Source organism: Drosophila kikkawai, chromosome 3L, assembly GCF_030179895.1.
Source record: "Drosophila kikkawai strain 14028-0561.14 chromosome 3L, DkikHiC1v2, whole genome shotgun sequence".
Taxonomy (NCBI): domain Eukaryota; kingdom Metazoa; phylum Arthropoda; class Insecta; order Diptera; family Drosophilidae; genus Drosophila; species Drosophila kikkawai.
In genome coordinates this window covers 16,992,904-17,010,150 of record NC_091730.1, presented here as the reverse complement: position 1 = coordinate 17,010,150, position 17,247 = coordinate 16,992,904, and the positions used below count along the sequence as shown (strand labels likewise).

General features: G+C 43.0%; 8 protein-coding genes across 9 annotated transcripts; 3 read left to right on the top strand and 5 right to left on the bottom strand.

Annotated features, from left to right (window-relative positions):
* Window positions 1–223: 223 nt before the first annotated feature.
* LOC108080652 (gram-negative bacteria-binding protein 2) lies at window positions 224–2,973 on the bottom strand. The gene is made up of 5 exons (XM_017175475.3): window positions 2,854–2,973; window positions 1,761–2,045; window positions 948–1,694; window positions 835–891; window positions 224–753 (listed from the first exon to the last, which is right to left on the bottom strand). Exons 2-5 carry the CDS (start codon window positions 1,882–1,884, stop codon window positions 296–298), a joined length of 1,386 nt encoding a protein of 461 aa, XP_017030964.1. The 5' UTR covers window positions 1,885–2,045; window positions 2,854–2,973; the 3' UTR covers window positions 224–295.
* GNBP1 (Gram-negative bacteria binding protein 1) lies at window positions 2,376–6,960 on the top strand. Of its 2 annotated transcripts, none has more exons than XM_017175508.2 (4): window positions 2,376–2,856; window positions 3,079–4,235; window positions 4,305–4,702; window positions 5,593–5,727. In XM_017175508.2, exons 1-3 carry the CDS (start codon window positions 2,739–2,741, stop codon window positions 4,500–4,502), a joined length of 1,473 nt encoding a protein of 490 aa, XP_017030997.1. In that variant the 5' UTR covers window positions 2,376–2,738; the 3' UTR covers window positions 4,503–4,702; window positions 5,593–5,727. The 2 variants fall into 2 exon arrangements, with proteins under 2 accessions (XP_017030997.1, XP_017030998.2); XM_017175509.3 differs by lacking the exons at window positions 2,376–2,856; window positions 3,079–4,235 and adding exons at window positions 6,287–6,615; window positions 6,705–6,960 and having other exon boundaries at window positions 4,515–4,702; window positions 5,593–6,231.
* On the bottom strand, window positions 4,733–5,470 carry LOC108080677 (uncharacterized). The gene has a single exon (XM_017175510.3). It carries the CDS (start codon window positions 5,339–5,341, stop codon window positions 4,772–4,774), a length of 570 nt encoding a protein of 189 aa, XP_017030999.1. The 5' UTR covers window positions 5,342–5,470; the 3' UTR covers window positions 4,733–4,771.
* A 33-nt stretch (window positions 6,961–6,993) lies between the features above and the next one.
* LOC108080583 (gram-negative bacteria-binding protein 2-like) lies at window positions 6,994–8,653 on the top strand. Its single transcript, XM_070285056.1, has 4 exons — window positions 6,994–7,066; window positions 7,710–7,970; window positions 8,054–8,388; window positions 8,447–8,653. The coding sequence occupies exons 2-4, from the start codon at window positions 7,754–7,756 to the stop codon at window positions 8,651–8,653; spliced, it is 759 nt and encodes a 252-aa protein (XP_070141157.1). The 5' UTR covers window positions 6,994–7,066; window positions 7,710–7,753.
* Sgf11 (SAGA associated factor 11kDa) lies at window positions 8,571–9,538 on the bottom strand. Its single transcript, XM_017175402.3, has one exon. The coding sequence runs from the start codon at window positions 9,430–9,432 to the stop codon at window positions 8,839–8,841; it is 594 nt and encodes a 197-aa protein (XP_017030891.1). The 5' UTR covers window positions 9,433–9,538; the 3' UTR covers window positions 8,571–8,838.
* Window positions 9,539–9,584: 46 nt separating this feature from the next.
* On the top strand, window positions 9,585–10,239 carry LOC108080690 (uncharacterized). The gene is made up of 2 exons (XM_017175527.3): window positions 9,585–9,759; window positions 9,826–10,239. The coding sequence occupies exons 1-2, from the start codon at window positions 9,659–9,661 to the stop codon at window positions 10,145–10,147; spliced, it is 423 nt and encodes a 140-aa protein (XP_017031016.1). The 5' UTR covers window positions 9,585–9,658; the 3' UTR covers window positions 10,148–10,239.
* On the bottom strand, window positions 10,185–11,261 carry Chmp1 (charged multivesicular body protein 1). The gene is made up of 2 exons (XM_017175526.3): window positions 11,096–11,261; window positions 10,185–11,020 (listed from the first exon to the last, which is right to left on the bottom strand). The coding sequence occupies exons 1-2, from the start codon at window positions 11,115–11,117 to the stop codon at window positions 10,431–10,433; spliced, it is 612 nt and encodes a 203-aa protein (XP_017031015.1). The 5' UTR covers window positions 11,118–11,261; the 3' UTR covers window positions 10,185–10,430.
* A 646-nt stretch (window positions 11,262–11,907) lies between these two features.
* Cyp12c1 (Cytochrome P450 12c1) lies at window positions 11,908–13,614 on the bottom strand. Its single transcript, XM_017182115.3, has 2 exons — window positions 13,184–13,614; window positions 11,908–13,123 (listed from the first exon to the last, which is right to left on the bottom strand). The coding sequence occupies exons 1-2, from the start codon at window positions 13,597–13,599 to the stop codon at window positions 11,974–11,976; spliced, it is 1,566 nt and encodes a 521-aa protein (XP_017037604.1). The 5' UTR covers window positions 13,600–13,614; the 3' UTR covers window positions 11,908–11,973.
* Window positions 13,615–17,247: the final 3,633 nt, after the last annotated feature.

The window sequence follows — 17,247 nt, the reverse complement described above, 5'->3', positions numbered from 1 at the left end:
TAATTTCGCAGTACCTTTTAAAAATATTTAATCATACCACGTTTCTTAGATGTATTAAATGCCCGGCGTGTTAGAATCGTATTTTAACGAACAAAACAATAATAACTGACAAAAACATGGCGCTAAATTATATCTATCTGATCTAAGTGAGCAACAACTTTAACTAACAATAAGTTCCAGATTGCTTTGTTTTTAAGACCTTTAAAATTTCAAATAAAATTAGTTCCTTACTACCATAAACCGCAATTTATTTACAATTACTTTCAGCAGTAAATAATTGATCTGTTAGGTGGAATTACTCAGCATAAACCCTCACATAATCTATAATCATGGCACTTTGCCTGCCCCATGTGGGTGCCCAGGCATCCCGCTGTTTCCAAAAGGAGAGCGCCGCTCGAGGCTCTCGGTTTTTGTACGGCTTAACATCCTTGTCCAGTACACTGTCATCGAAATTAAGGAACCCTCCAACAGTAACACCAAAAATGATGAAGCATTTCTCATTGAAATAGGGCAGGCCATCGTACAGCTCTCCGTAGATCTCCTCGTCCACCATGAGCGTTATTTTATCCCTCTGCCAGATCATGGTGTAGTTGTGGAAATCATCGCCGTAGTGGGCTGTACTAACTTGATCTTTAGTGAACTGTACAGCTCTGCCGTGATGCCAGACCACCATGCCGCCATAGAGATGATTACCGGATATATCCTCACCCTGTTTAGTTCTCAAATTGGCGTTGCCGCGGGCGTAAGCAATGCCTGAAAAATAAAATATAAAACAAATTACATTTTTTTTAAACCTTAAAGAGTTCTGGATATTTAAACAATATTAAAACTTACGCAACTGCTTGGCATAGTGGGATTCCGCATAGGTGGAAACAGGCTGGAGCATTAGATCTGTAATGTAATTACATAATTAGAAACAAAGATATATATTTTTATTTGCCACTTACAGGGAAAAAGCCAGTCGCCTTTCGGCAACTTGGCCCGCACAACGATCTTTCCAAACTTGAAGCTAAACGAGTCCCTGGTGTGGATTTGGGCTGAGAAAACCGGTGGTTTGATGGTGTAAAAGGTGTTCTGGGCAATATTGCACTCCGTATCCGGACTCTCGACCGCCGTGCACCGGTCTCCCAGCTTAAAGCTACCTTCCTTCACCTCGCTGGCCACTGTGGGTACAATGTGGAGATTGCCTTCCTTTACAAACGAATTCCGCGGAGAATCGTCGAAGGCGACCAGCTCCTCCTCCACGTGGTACATGCGCTGCCGGATGTCATGCTTCCAGGTGCTCTTATTTAGGTGTGGCCCCGAAAAGTTGTCCTCGAAAATCAGTTCACCCTCGCAGGTGCGCCGGCCACTGGTTACTATGGTCTGGGCAGGCTTGCATCGCTTGGCTTGCTGCTGGGGGGCCAGAATTGCCTCACACTCGCCCTCTCCCGAGGGGAAGTCAATGGTCCGCGAGCTGGTGTTCCTGGTGGTCAGCAAACGCTTGTTAATAATCACCCTGGTCTCGCTCTTCTCGAATATCTCCTCGTTGAACTGCACCAGCACGGAAATCTGAAGCTTGTCGTTGTTCTGAAGACTCGTCTTTTGTTTGGAAACCCAACTGCCGTTTACAGATTCTGTAATGTAGTCCATTAAGGGCGGGCAGCTTTCGTCTATCTGGAGCATGTAGAAAACTCGTTGTATGCCAGGTTCATCTGGAATGGTAATTTGGAATTTTTCTAAAAATTCTAAATTACTTACAATAAATATTAAATCCTTACCTGGTATGGACACCTCGAACCCAAGTTCATTGAGCATTTCAAAGTCAATGCTGGGTATCTTGAAACCCGAAACAGCATAATTTGAGATGATGAACAATAAGCAGGTTAGGGGTTTCCAGCGCATGACGCAGTTTTTAATTATTATTAATATATGTACTAACTAGTTTCCGATTAAAGTGCTATTCTGGGAAGCTCTGAGGCGCGACTACTGCATCAGATTGGAAATCTTGATCTTAAAAGCTTAGGGCAAGTGATTAAAGCTTTACTCTATTGAAAATTCTATTACTATAAAATATTTGAAGCACATGAAAAAAGATGAATTTTTGGAAGAACAATCAGCTAAGGTAATTAATTTTTTTATTTATAATATACATTATTGGTGTAGGTTAGTTCTAAATATTAGAATAAAATATATTAAATATCCTTTCAAACTTGGCTTTTATAAAAGCTATAAATACAAAACACAAGAATCATTTTTTAGAATCGATCCCAAAGCAAGCCTCCTTTTTTCCGGATAGTCTACGACTTTCTCCTTTTTCTCAGATTTCTATATAATATATCTAACCTTAAATATGATTGATATACAATTAAAAATCTTGTAAAATTAAGTGTTAATTATTTCGTAATTTTTAGCAATTTTTCCAGGTGTAAAACGAGCTTTCATTATCGCATCAGCTGTGCTAAGCTTTTTTGGCAAAGCCTGATCGCTGGAACTACAATTCCGGGCTGTTTTAGATGATTACAAAATGTTTAGTTGCCAGAGAAGCCAGATCGCAGCGGGAGCTGATATGAGCCGGGATTTGCACAGGCCAAACCGCGATTGCCGGGGCCAAACTTAAAGTAAACAAATAATAATAATCGACCAAAAGCAACGCGACGGCAGAAACCGGTTGCCACTGAGATAGAGACACACCACGGCCTGAGTCAGAGGCTTCGGCGGATGTGCGGAGAAAAAACTGTGGAAATCGAGGATTCAGAATGCCAGGATTGTCAATTGGAATACTGCTCCTGATCGGTTTTGGGTATAGCCTTGGGTATAAGATTCCCACGCCCACGGTGGAGCTGCTGGAGAATAGTTTTCGCGTTTCCATACCAGGTAAAGAAAAATCTGTAGAATTGCACTCCAAATCTTTAGACTGCGCCTGTTCTTCTACTTTTATTTTTAAAAGTGATTTTCATATATAAATTTGTTATGTTTCAAATATAAACTTTAATGATTGTCAATCTTTGAGATAAGCTTTAAATGACCTGATGAAAATGATAGTAGTTCTAAGAAATAATCTTTGTTTCTTTTGCTTTTGTATATATGTGCGTTTAGACGAAGTGGGCGTCAAGGTGGTGGCTTTTAATGTGAATCGCAACCGAAACTTTACGTCGTTCAACCAGGGACAATTCACTGTGAGATTAACCGAACCCAAGAATGGCAGCTGGTACAATGACTTCAATTCCGGCGCCCTGAGAGCCCAGGATGTTCTGTATCTCTGGACGAGTGTCCAGCACGAAAAGGCCTTGTACCAGGATTTGGTTCAACCCCTGCAGGTCTGCAGCCTGGGAGGAGATTACCTACCCAAAGGCTGTTCCAGCGATGAGGACCTCACGTATGACAATCGGCTAAACACTGAGGAAACCGCCTCGGAACCCCCATCTCCCTCGGTCTGTGAGCCTTCCTTATCGACGGTTTCCCCACCAATCGGTGCTCCTATCTGCAAGGGACAACTCCTGTTTGAGGAGACCTTCGATCAGCTGAACGAGACCCTTTGGATTCACGAAGTCCGTCTGCCTTTGGATACCAAGGATGCGGAGTTTGTGCTTTACGATGGCAAGGCCAAGGCTGAAGACGGTCACCTGGTCATGGAACCGCTGCTTTGGTCCAGTTACCGACCGGACCTCTCCATAAACAATGCCAGAATCGATCTGGCCGAGAGATGTACGGGCACCCACGAGCGGCTTAGGGAGTGTGTGCTGCAGACGACTAGGAGTGGACCCAAAGGAATAATGCCACCTGTAGTGACACCGCGTGTTAGCACCAAGGAATCCTTTGCCTTTCAATACGGACGGATTGAGATACGCGCCCGGCTGCCGAAGGGTGATTGGTTGGTCCCACTGCTCCTGCTGGAACCACTGACGGAGTGGTATGGCCAGACGGGCTATGAGTCCGGACAGCTGCGGGTGGCAATGGCCAGGGGCAATACACAGCTGAGGATGCCCCGCGGAAAGCTCGTGGATGGAAGAACACTGTACGCTGGACCGGTGATCTCCACGGATGCTCATCAACGGGAGGATTTGTGGGTGAGCCAGCGAAGAAACTCCCACTTTGGCGACGACTTTCACACCTACAGCTTGGACTGGAGCAGCAGCAGGCTGCTGTTTTCGGTGGATGGCCAGATTTACGGGGAGATGCTGAACGGCTTTGCGGAATTGGACCTTAATCCGCGATGGAAGCAGGGGGCTATCATGGCTCCTTTTGATAGAATGGTAGGTTTAGTTTAGTTTGAATGACTTGTGATAAATAATAATATTTTATTAATTAAAATTACCTTACAGTTTTACATCAGTTTGGGCCTTTCTGTAGGCGGCTTTGGCGACTTTGTGGACAATCTCCGCACGGCTAGTTACGAGAAGCCTTGGCTAAACTACCATCCCCAGGCCAGGCTCCAGTTCTATCGGGCCCAGGAGCAGTGGCTTCCCACATGGAAGCAGCCCTCTCTGCGAGTAGACTACATACGTGTCTATGCTAACTGATAAGCATTCATCTTATCGCAATAAAGCTCTGAGAGCGGAGAGATGTCCGCGTCCCCATCAGTCTCATTTCAAATTCCAAATAATAAAGATGCATATATTTTTGGGATTAATTGCGAGTCTAGTGGTCGGCATCGAGTCGTTTATGGTGCCCATGCCGTTCGTGAAAACTAATCTCCCTTGGGTATCGTTTACGCTGCCAGGTGAGATTAAGAAGAGAAGTCCAAAAATAGTTTCGTTCTTATAAAAATTCCAATATTTTATTGTTGCAATCAGTTAGTAAGTGTGTAGGCCATTAAGGCCACGATTCCAGCATTTCCCAATGTAGCCACATGCACGCCAATACCATTTATTAAGTAATCAACCAAAGTTGCACCGTATCTGGCCAAAAAAGCCAGACCCGCTACCGCGTAATAGATTTCATTCTCATCCTCGAAGCCGAGATACGAAGTGGAAGCAATATTGGCAAGCAGAGCCAAATCCTTCAGAGTCTCCGTGGCGGTGTCCCATTCATCGTCCATCTTCCCTAGCACATCGTACAGGAGCGGTATCAGCGAGAGGGCATGGACCATCGCAAGTGGCGATAGATCGGATATTAGGTAGAACTCGATATTGGCCAGCGGCAGGGGGATCACCTCCAGAATACTGCTTGAAAATACAAATGCACGACCGCATTCGTCCTCCTCCTCCTGATAAGCCCGCACTAAGCCCAGCAGTCCGTGGACAAGGCTAAAGGATGCCGCCAAATAGCCGTATGGATTCTGGGCGGGTTCCAGGACATACAATGCATATCCGCAGGCTACAATGAGCAGCAAGTTTGTTATAGCGGCTATAAAATGCATTTTGAATTTCTTCGGTTAGATCAACTCAAAAGACGCACAAAAAAGTCGCTTATTGGGGGGGCCAGAAAATAATTTGGAATGCTGTTAGCTTGGGTTTAAGGTGTGGAATGACGAAAAAAACGAAAGTCATTGATAACCTCCATGACAGTGAAGTCAAAGGCCAACCGTCTGGCAAAAACTTTTAGTCTTCCCGAAAACGTTTTGATGCTAATAATTATGTGTTGTTTTTTTTTTTATATTCCCCTAAACAGAGGACAAACAATTGGACATCAGTTCGGTTTTATATTACACCGATTACGGAAAGGATAAGTGCCCGGCCTACGTTTACAAATCCAATCCTAATGTGATACATCCCTGGGAAATTGAAGAACACCTAAATTCAACCCTAAGGATCTCGGCTGTTGTGCAGACCAAACAGAACGAAACCTTCGTCGATACATTTAGCCTAAGTTCCTTGGGAAGAAAGGTACAGACGGAGAGGGTGATGTGTCTTCCTTCCACAGTTAAGAAACCTCGTGGAGAACTCATATTCTCCGAGAACTTCAAGGATTCGAATCTTAATAAGTGGACCCATGTGGTGCAATCACAGGTTCCGGCCCCGCACTACGAGGGAGTGGCATTCGTGAATGACCGCGCTAATTCGTTCGTCGAAAACAATAGGTTGCACCTAAGGGTTACCAAGTCCAACTATTCCAAAACCAATCCGTTCCACCTAAAGGATTGCACGTCCAAGTCGAAAAAAAAGCGATGCGGAAGTACTAAGGATTACAACAAAATGTTCAAGTTTATACCGCCTTTTGTTTCGGCCAAGCTGCGATCGAAGGAAACTTTCTCGTACTGCAGAATACAAATAATTGCCAAAATGCCCATTGGTGATCTCCTTTTTCCAGGTAATTTCACTTCATATGGCACATATAACTTTGAAGTTAACTATTTTTTGAGCAGGACTTACCCTGGCATACGACGATGGGAATGATAACGACGATGGCGATGACGCCATTCGCATTGCAATTGTTAGGGGCAACCAGAGATTGAGCGATATCGTTGGCAACGAGATCGGAGGGTCCAGGGTCTTTGCCGGCGCCATTTACATCAGGGATATTTATACGGAAATTCACGAAGAGATCAAATATATCGAAACAAAAAAACACTTTGGAGAACGCTTTCACATCTACACGGTTATTTGGCACGAGAAGAAAATTATTTTTAAAGTAGATGATGAGACAATTGCCACGATCAGCGGGACAGTCGCCGAAGCGCTTAGTAAAAATAAGGTAAGTCTGCAGTCAGAGGTATAAATTTAAATATTTTTATAATAATTTTTAAATTTAAATAAAAATAATGCTTTGATTTTATACCCCAGCGCCATATCGAGCTGTTCGTAACGGTCGGTGGCGAGTATAATTTCCCACATACTCGCGTCCCATTCCATAAGAATCCCTATTTGAATACAAAAAAAATGCTGAAGAAAGCTGTGGAACAGGCGCCGAAATGGGAGAATCCTGAGATGGTGATTAAAAGCATCAAAGTGTACTCCACTGACGAATCCGAAATATAAATATTACGTTTAAGCTCTATGAAATAGATGTCTTAATATTAAATTTATTACTTACTGTGAATTGTGTTAAATTTGCTTTTACTTGGAAAAATAACAAAATCAATGACCTATCTTTAAAAATAAATATACATATAAAATAAACAGCTTTCTCTGCTTAAACAACATATGTACGTACCAAGCTTTTGACCCCAGATTATCGCATTCCTCCGCCCAGTCAACAAAATTTTGGAAATATTCAAAGAGCATAGACTAGTCTTAGATTATCAGCCATGGAAATAGGTTGCGTTTTGATTTTTTTAGCAAATATTTTTCATCTCCTTGATGGCTTGAAGCTACCGATTGAAGGAGTAAGAGCTTACGGAGACAGTCTAGTTTTTCACTGGAAGCCTAATTTTAGCTCGATTTTCCTTCGAGCGGCCCTCGTCTCCGATGAGTGTGAAGTCAATAAATATGCCTACATTACTAACCCCACCGCATTAGACCACTTTTCGACAAATTTGAACTTTAAAAAGAATATAAAAACAGGTGATAAAGTGAGAGTTGAGTTGTTGGTGATGAATAAAGAACACATCGAAACCCAGAATGCAGTGTTAACGATAAGTTATTTACCTTTTGGAATTGATGTGACACCGAACATACCCTGTAAACCAACGCAAAAGGAAACCCAAACCGAGGGTCCGTCCAAGACCTGCGACAAGCTAATCTTCGAAGACAACTTTAACAACAATCAGAAACTTACGGATAAATGGGTTCATGAGGTTATGTATCGAAATTTTGCCCCTTATTATGAGTTTGTTGCCTTCGATTCAGATGCAATTAACTCCTACATATCCGATAATAAGCTGCACATAACTATGACAGATGGAATTAAGAAGGGGAGAGTTTATCTTGACAAATGCACTAGCAGATTAACGAACAAGAATGCGGAATATCAATGTGGATCAAAAAAAACACCGGTGTTTACTAAGCCTTACACAAAAAAATCCGCAAATTTATACAGCAAATTCAGTTTTAAATACGGTCGAATAGAGATCGGGGTCCAAATGCCAAGAGGTGATTGGATATTCCCAAGTAAGTTATATGAAAAAGTTAATTCCATTTCAAGTTAAAAACAATTTCCATAAATTTAAACACAACCTAATTGTTTTTGGCAGATATTCTTCTGGAACCCAACATAAAGAACAACCGAAACAATGGGTTTTCCAAGGATCAAATTCGTCTGTACTCGAGGGGCAATGAAGTGCTGCAGAACGAAAACTATATATTCTTCGATGGAAGATCTGTGTTCGGTAGTGTGGTGGTTTGGCATGACACGAACTTCTCAGAGTATTGGACCGTTAGGGAAAATAAAGATGAACTATATTACTATGATGCACCGTACAACTACACCATAATATGGCAAAAGGATATAATCTCCTTCATGGTTAATGGCCTTCACTTTGGGGATATTACCAACAAGACCCTACTTGAGCGATTCAACGAACACGAGGTGAGTTGTCTTCTATACAAATGTAACGCATCTAAAACGCATATTCTTTACTATTTAGTGTCGTATTGTCCTGGGCCTAACAGCCGGTGGTGTAATCAATTTTGATAATGAAGTTCTGTTAAAGCAAGACATGAAAAAGAAAAATTATTTTTTAGGAACCAATTTGCCCAACTCAGAAAATAATTTTATTGAGAAATATAAGGACACAGAGAAAACTCCACTAATAGTTGATTATATTCGTGTTTACAAACTTGACAACTGTTAAATTAATGATTTCAATTCATGATTAATAAATAAATACACTGAGTTCACTACAGACCCAAGCCTCGTTTCGTTATAAGAACGTTTTTAATTTCAATTTTTAAATGTTATATTGATTTTATTAAAGTCTTAGTTCATGGCAGATCCACCCATTCGGAGTTTAATCCTTATAAAATGCATAAGTACTAACTAGAAGGTTTTGCCATTGTTCTTTTTGGAGCCATTGTTCCTAGAGTTTTGCGTGGACTTCTTTTTGCGTTTGTCCGACGACCAGTCCACATCGTCCTCGTCGTCGGTCCCACCAGCATTGCCCGCGGCGTGCAGGTGGGTGGCACCCTCCTTGGTGGCCAGGCGACGGGAAGCAATACGAGATGAAATGCGGCCCATGCCCATGCACTTTTCGAGATGCGGAGCGAAGCGGGCGGCGGCCACCGGACGATCACAGTTGGGACAGGTGCAGTCCATCGGTTTCTTGGCAGTTGAAATGCCAAATATGTCCAGATTGGGCATCTCGCAGATGCGGTACGTAGAGTCCTCCGGCACTCCGTCCAGGGCCGCCAGATTCCCGGTTTTACGCAGATGATGTGTCTCAATAAAGATCCCGGCCACGGCGTCGTCGAGAAGGGTTTGATATAAATAATTGACCGCTTCGTCCAGGTTCTTTGGCTCCTTGATAAGCTCCCGGAATGTGTTCACTATGGCGGTACTGGTGGTTGTGGGATTTTGGTTTCCTGATCCTTGGGCACCCGGCGTAGTCGGCATGTTGGGTGCACTCGTTGACATACTAGTTGGGCCCAACAATGAGATTATTATTATTCTTTTTCGCTAAATTTGTTTTGCATGCCGGTACAAGGGAAAACAGTGTTGCCAGATGCCAGTTTGGTTTATAACCTAAAAAATCCTAAATCTATTGGTAAATGGAAATAGTCCGGTCTGGTCACACTAATACTATGGTTTTCAATTCGTAAACAAATTAACATTTGCAAAAATAAACAAATATATATATTAAATGTTGCTCAACACAAAGGCGCTCATGTACAAACAGCTGGTGGAGAAGCTGTACGACAAATGCCAGAGGATACAGGCGGAGAATGAGCGATGTGTGATGAGGTGAGCCCCAGCAATCCCAGTGATTCCTTCAAAATAAAACCAACATGTGCGATGACTTATACCCAGAGTTAATGGCATAAAAAAGATCGTGAAGCGTCGCAATCACGATGTGGAGCTACTAAAGAAGCGACTGGACAAGCACGGCGACAATTGGCGCTCCGTTCCGATGGTGGCACCGCATCCCAAGGGGAAAATGGAACAGAAACGACGCGGACCCAAACCCAAAAACAAAGCAGCCACCGAGGGAGGAGTGGGAGCAGCCACTACGGGAACCGGACCAGGAACCAATTCACCTGCTGTTCGCAAACCCAGGAAGCAGCGGGCAAAACTACAGCCACCTGGGACAAATCCCAGTCCGACTCTGCCGGCGCCACAACCGCAAACCTGATATTTAGGAGTATTTTTAAGTTTCAAAAGACTAATAGTACATTTACCATTTTATTAAGACAAAAAATTAAACCAAAAACTCTTTAACAATGATTGTGTAGAGATTCGGAAGAAGCTAAGCCGAAGCCCTCCAGATGGGCCTCAAGTTTCCCAACGTTAAATTTAGTTCTTAAAAAGCGGAGCATTCTCAATCACTGGCTGTTTTAACTTATTTATATTTTTGGGTTTTACTTAATTGCTAGAACATAGAAATTCAACGGGCAGATGTGGGGGATTCGCGTCGTTTATTCGGCCTGACGGAGGCGCGCCAGGCGCTGGGTCAGTTCGTCCTGCTCTTGGGACACAGCCGTGGAGGCACCGATTGTCTGGCTCTGGACTCCGCTGGGCAATTCCATGTTGAGCTCCAGCCCAGCCTCGTCGGCCACTTGTTGGAGCAGATTGTCAACATCGCCTTGGGGCACCGAGGTGGTCACCGTGTCCGACATGGTGCCCTCCATTACGGAGCTCTGGACGTCCAAATCCTCGAACTGTGACTCGAATTTTTCCATTAGCGAGGAGATCTTCTCCAGATTCATGCCCTTCATGGCTGCGTCCATAGCCTTGACCACGCCGGCCATAGAGCCGGTGACCTTGCGGGTGGTTAGCGCCGACTGAACCCTACTGGCCACCGCATCCACGCGAGCACTCATCCTGAGATAGTTCACAGCTTGGTTCTTCTGGCGAATGGCGTTCTCTGCATGGATACGGGCCACATCCATGTTGCCCTTTTGGATCGCCTTCTTGGCCTTGGCCTTCTCCAGCTTCTCCTCCTTCTCGCATTTCTTCGAGTTGCGTTCCAGCTCCTTCACCGCAAATTTTAGATTGAAAAGGTGTTCTGCAACAAGGGAAGAAATAGGTGTGGGTTTTTCCTGTTGGGAAGTCTGGCGTCATCGCCATCCGCTCCACTTACTTTCCATTGAACTCGTAGACATGTCGTTACCCAGCTTGATGAATTTCCTTTAGCGAATGAAGAATAAAAGTATCTGGCAGTTGGCTTTTAGCTTCAACTAACGATTTTTTTTATCAATTTACGTTGTTTTTTTACTCGAATGAATCACTCTGTTTGTCACAGTTGGTGTGACCGTGTACCGGGAATGCCCAGCTGTTTGGAGCGGCAGCTGGTCACACTTGTAGGTTGCCAGACTTCTTGAGGGTTGTAAACTTCGCTAAGCCCCGTTAAAAGTTAAAGCCTAGTACTCTGACGAGAAAAACCCGCTGTCTAAATTAGACAGCGGAATCGCTGTTTATTTCGCTACCGAGCTAGTGTGACCAAAAAAATTAAGGAAATTCCATGAAAATGTACTTTTTATGGCGTTTAAGGATTTTCCTTGGTCACACTGGACAGCTGTTTGTAAACAAATATTCAAAAAAAACATTAAAAATATTAATAAATATGGACTTAAAATGTCCTTTGTGGGTTAAATTCCATATTATAGGCTTCCCCTTGACAGCCCCTATCAATGCCACCTTTTTCCTTCAACTTTCCCTCCATTAGGGGTGTCTAAATAAATCAAATGAATTATTTAGACAGCTCGATATCAGCTGTTTACTATCTTGATCTGGCAACGCCATTCAATTTTCGCAGGCTTCATTTTCGTCGTCAGAGTACCGAAAAAAACGACGTGTCTAAAAGTTCTTCTTCTTTTTTTTCGACACCGTTTTTTTTATATGGAGTTTGGCCGCTGTCTAAATTTATACAGCGGATTTTTCTCGTCAGAGTACTAGGCTTAAAAATTTGAACTTTTGGTTTATTTATATACTTTTAACTTTTTTAACTTTAAAATCTTTTTAATATCTCACATCGGTGAACTTAAACCCAAGCGGAATATTGGGCATATAGAGAAACGTGGACTTGAAGACCTTCTCGGTGGGGTAATTGAATTCTATGTGAAAATTTCGCACCACATTGGCCACGGTCAGTTCCAGTTCGAGATCCACTATCCTCTTGCCTACGCACATGCGAGGTCCGAAGCCAAAGGGCAGGTAAACAAACGGATTCTTGCTGATGAGGGCCTCCGAACTGTCCTCGTCCGCATCCTTACGGCGCAGCCAACGCTCTGGGAGGAACTCCTCCGGCCGTGCGTAAAAGCTCTCATCCTTCAGCAGAAAAATGTTGCTCATCAGGAGGTGGGTACCCTTGGGGATGCGGAATCCGCCCAGCACTACATCCGCTCCGGCGGATCGCATATTTCCAAAGGTAACCGGGTACACACGCATGGACTCCTTGATGCAGGCCCTCAGATATGGCAGAGATTTCATCTCCTCCAGCGTAAATTCCCTATCTGGCGAAGGCAGCTTGGCCAGCAGTTCCTCCCTGAGCTTCTGTTGCTTCTCCGGATTCTTGGCCAGATTCAGCATTAGTCCAACTAAGGCCGATGTGGTGGTATCCACCCCGCCCATTAGCAGATCCATGGCCATGACAATGGCGAACTTTCTGTCCACCTGCAGCATTTGCTCCAGGATGCTCTTGTGCTCCTTGGAGTTGCCTTCCTTCGATTTCCTTTCGATCCTTTCTATAGCCTCGTTCACGTACAACGAGCAGGTGTCGAAGATCTCGTCAAAGGCCCGGCTAAACTTCCTGTAAGTGGGCGTGGAAATATACTTGTAAATCGAAGGCTTGAGGCCAAGTTCAAAGAACGCTTCCATGACGATATCAATGTTCTGAAAGAGTTTTCCGGCCTCAGCCGGCTGATTGGTTTTCCTCAGGAGCCCCAGTTCCTTGTCCAGGGCCACCGTGGCCACCGACTCGAAGGTCAGCTGCTTGATAGTGTGCACAAAGTCGGCCGGCACCTCCGCTGTCTCCCCATCTCGCAGCTCCCGGACGCGTTGGATGAACTGGCGATTAACTCGCTGCATGGGCTTCAGATAGACTGCCACATTGCGATGCTGCATGAGGACGGGATTGGCGGAGCTCCTGAGCTTACCCCACTGGGGGCCACTGAAAATAATATACATTTTTTAAAAACTATAAAACTATTTGATATTAATTATTATATACTTGCTGAACAATCCAACGCAGTCCTTGAAAAAACCATCCGGCCGGTTCTCGCGGTAGTGGAGCACGGGCTCAGCTCCACCTCTCACGGGCCACTGACCCTCGGTCCGAAAGACCTTCTCGAAGGTCTCCGCATTGAAGGCGATCACCGTGGAGGGCATGCCAAAGAGTCCGGGTATCATGCAGATCTCGCCGAACTGCTTCCTATACAGACGCATCAGCTCATCGAAATCCAGCTGGTGGTACTGGCCGCCTTTTTGGTAGCCGCGAAACAATTGCCATCTCGTGGGACCGGGAAGATCAGCAAAGGGTCTCGCCGTTTCCCACTCCGGATCCACTTGTTGAACCTGTTCCGGATTTCTGATAGCTGCCAGCTGGGAGCTCGCCCTCAAACCGTTTTTCACTGTCCGACGTAGCATTGCGAAGATCACTCGGCCGACTAACTTTCAGAAAGGTAAGCACCAAGACGTAGAAAACTTGTTTATAAATATTTGTAAGCTTTTAGGTAATTGCACAAGTCTAGGCAACAAAACACGAGAGCTTTCCATGGGGTTATCAGCGGAGCTTTGTTATCAATTTTGTTTGTTTGTTTATGATTGTAATTGTTTTGTTTATTGATTATTTATTTATTTTGGAATATAAGAAAAATTGCAAATAATAAAGCTGCTTGCAAAATATAAAATTATATAAAAAACCCTAGATATTAATAATGATTTTTATATAATTTTAAATTTAACTACAAATTTCCACTAATTCTTCTCAATAATATAGGTGATTATTCAGAATTTCGATATTTCGATCAAAAATTAGACTTTTAAAAATGATTTCTATCTATTTAAATTAGACTTTACAAAATCCTTCTCTTAAAACCTCTTAAAATCCAGCAGATTATTCTCAGAGTTGGCAAAATAATCAAAACTGGCAATTCAAAATTGGCTGTGGTCCTCCGTATAGCGGATTAAAGCGGCATAAATTGTGTTTCCACGTAGCAGGAGGGGGTTTTTTTCCAATTTCACTGGAATGTATTTACGGACGAGCACTAAGCACTCGACGCCACTGTGCCCCGTTGGCTATCAATAATATATGGGTCTCAAACGCTTGCATTGGAACACAAAGGACCAAAGCAAAACGCATTTTATGTGCATTTCAAAAACAATAAACCAAAACAAAAGGGCCAAATCGGCCGAGCACACACACTCATGGTGAAGGGTTAAACCCGAAACAATGGGGCGCGGGAGCATGGGCCATTGTTTTGACCAACTTTGCAGAGTCCCAGCTCCCCTTACTCCCAACAACCAAACCAAACTGACCACCAGAATGTATTACATATTAAGTCTGATAACACGTTTGCCGGCTTAAATTATAGCCGAGGCCCGTTATGGCCACAGCCACGCCCACTAGAAAAGAGGAGGGTGAGCTGGAAACTAAAAGCCGAAACTGCAATTTGCCTCGACTGGCACATATCCAAGGTAGCACTTTTACACTTACGCACTGGAATTTATCTGTTGGTGGCGGTTTGTGTTTTGTTAAATTGAATTGAATTAAATTAAATTAAATTAAATTAGGCATTTTATCAGGCATTAAATTAAACGTTTTAAAGTGCCTTTTCAACTTTTATATGTTAATGAAAATTTAAGGAATATTTTAGGTAAAATTAAACTTAAAATTTCCTTCTTTTTTACTTGAACAAATCGCATCCTTACCGCTTTATAATAAAGTATTCAGGTGGAAAAATGCAAATTATAAGCCCACAGTAAGTGAAGTAACCACCCTAAAGCATGTTGATATAAATTGTACACAAATTACACAATCGACCGCCAAACAAGCCGCAAAACTTTGCCAAATTAACTGCGACTGTGCGGCCCGAAACACATAAAAAAGTTTCCACATAAATTGTTGTAAAATATTATAAATATTGTTTGGACCACGCAAGGTGGTGGTCAGTCCCAAAATAAAATATACATATTTATTTGCATACATATATAATATATAAGCCGAGGATTATGGGCGTGTCGCCTAGTGACAATAAAAAGGTATTATCTATAACAATGGTATTGTATTTTTATGATTTACAGCAAATATAGTTGGGTATAAAACTTATTTTGGGGGCATTATTAGATTGTGGTCGGAAAAATCCATTTTAATATTTAATCTAAAACCAAAAGTTAAACCATTAAAGACCTTAACTCGCGACCGAAATCGATGTCAGGCCACTCGAAGGGTTTGCATTAATTTGCAATAACTCTTCCATTTGCCTGTCATAATCGAAATCTAGCCAAACTGTCACTTGAGTGGAAATGCTTTGACATTATCATAACTGCATCAGATGTTCAATAATTTTTCCCTCTCTTCCGCCTGCACTCTGCAAACGGAATCAGCCATGAAGACACCTAGAGACCAAAGGCAAACAGCCGGATTTCTTTCATCATCCTTTTTTGTAATTTTTTTCAGACTTTTAGCTCCTTCTTTTCTTGCTCTTTATCACGCGCCCAATTTAGCAACGAGGGGCAAAGGATGGCAGGACTTCCAGCTATCCAGATCCCAGACAACCCCAGACCTCGCCCACTTGCCACCCACTTTACAGCCCGCACTCAGCCAAAGGCAACGAAAGATTAAATCAGCGCAAAGTGCAAACACTGTGTCAAGTGTAGACCAAGCGCCAGGACCCGGCCAAAGACACACGCCACCGTTGGGCCATCGATAGGGCCATGCTTGTTGGCGGAAAAGAACCGAACCCGATCCGATCCGATCCGACACACTCACAAAATAAAACGGATAAATGTCAATCAAATTAACTGGCTATGCGATATGCAGCGATAGTGTGGAGCAGGTGGAGTCATGGTATCTCGTCCTTCGCTTCTTTGAAAAGGAGTTTTTCCTGCCTGGTCATAAATTAGTGCCTCAAGTCCTTTTGGGGGCCGTAAAGAGGAGTTTCTTGGGATTGAATGGGATTCACAGTGATTGCTACGATTTCATGTGAACTAAATTGAATAGTGAGCTTGAGACAATTCAATTGCATAAGCAAAAGTATGGGTAGGAATGGGGAGGAACTGGAAGTAAAGGTGGGCACAATCATTGGTCCTTGATAGGATTAATGATATTTATTTCTTAAAGGTAATATTCAAGTTAGAATTTGTAGTTTAAGTAATGGTAAACTAATATTTGATTACATTAAAAGTTAGTTAAAATATTTTAAATACTTTTTGTTCTTTATTACCTTAATTCTAACCCTGGTTAAGAATAATAATGCCAAAGTAGATTACATTCCTAAAGTCCCTACACCGACCATATGTATTTAAGTTACTAATTAAGACAACAACTGCTAAAAATCAACATGAAGAACGCGAGGCAAACATTAATTATTGCAGTTTTTCTATTTGCATACACTATATGCTACGCTGTTTGTGCGGAACTAAAGGCAAACAAATGTGGAAAACACTGAGTAATTAAGTTGCATATCAGGGAATGAATAAAAGGGAAAACTTTGTGAAATGTCTGTAAACAGGAAATGAGAATGAGCCCCTGCACCCGCTGCTTCCTGTGATTTTTTTTCCGCATTTTAAACGCTTGCAAGGAAGTTGCTTCGAGCAACAATTTAAGGCGCATTAACTGCAGGCAACAGGAAACCATTTCCGATATTCCTCTGATAATTACAAACAGACAGTGGTGGAGAGGAGAGTCAATAGGATCCCTGCCCCATCCGCTAACCGTCCGTCTCTCGTCCTGTCACAGTCAGTCATCAATCGGCCTCTCCATCCGATGACATGGTTGCCGCCCTTGGGCAACGCCCCCTGGCTAACCATAAACCATCGATTGTGGGTCAAATTGGGTTGATGCGACATGGAACTCTCGGATTCTTGAGCCTCTGCCCTCCGGATGACAGTCAACAATCGGAGGCAGCAGCACCACCATTACTGGCATAAACCACGCGTATTTACTGCGCAGCGGTTAATCAAATGTTTGACCCAAACAAAGGGCATACATATTCTCTTGATTGAGTACAGTCCTGGTAAAGGATACTTAATGTATTACATTTTCAAAGTACATATATCTTGGAGATTAATTTA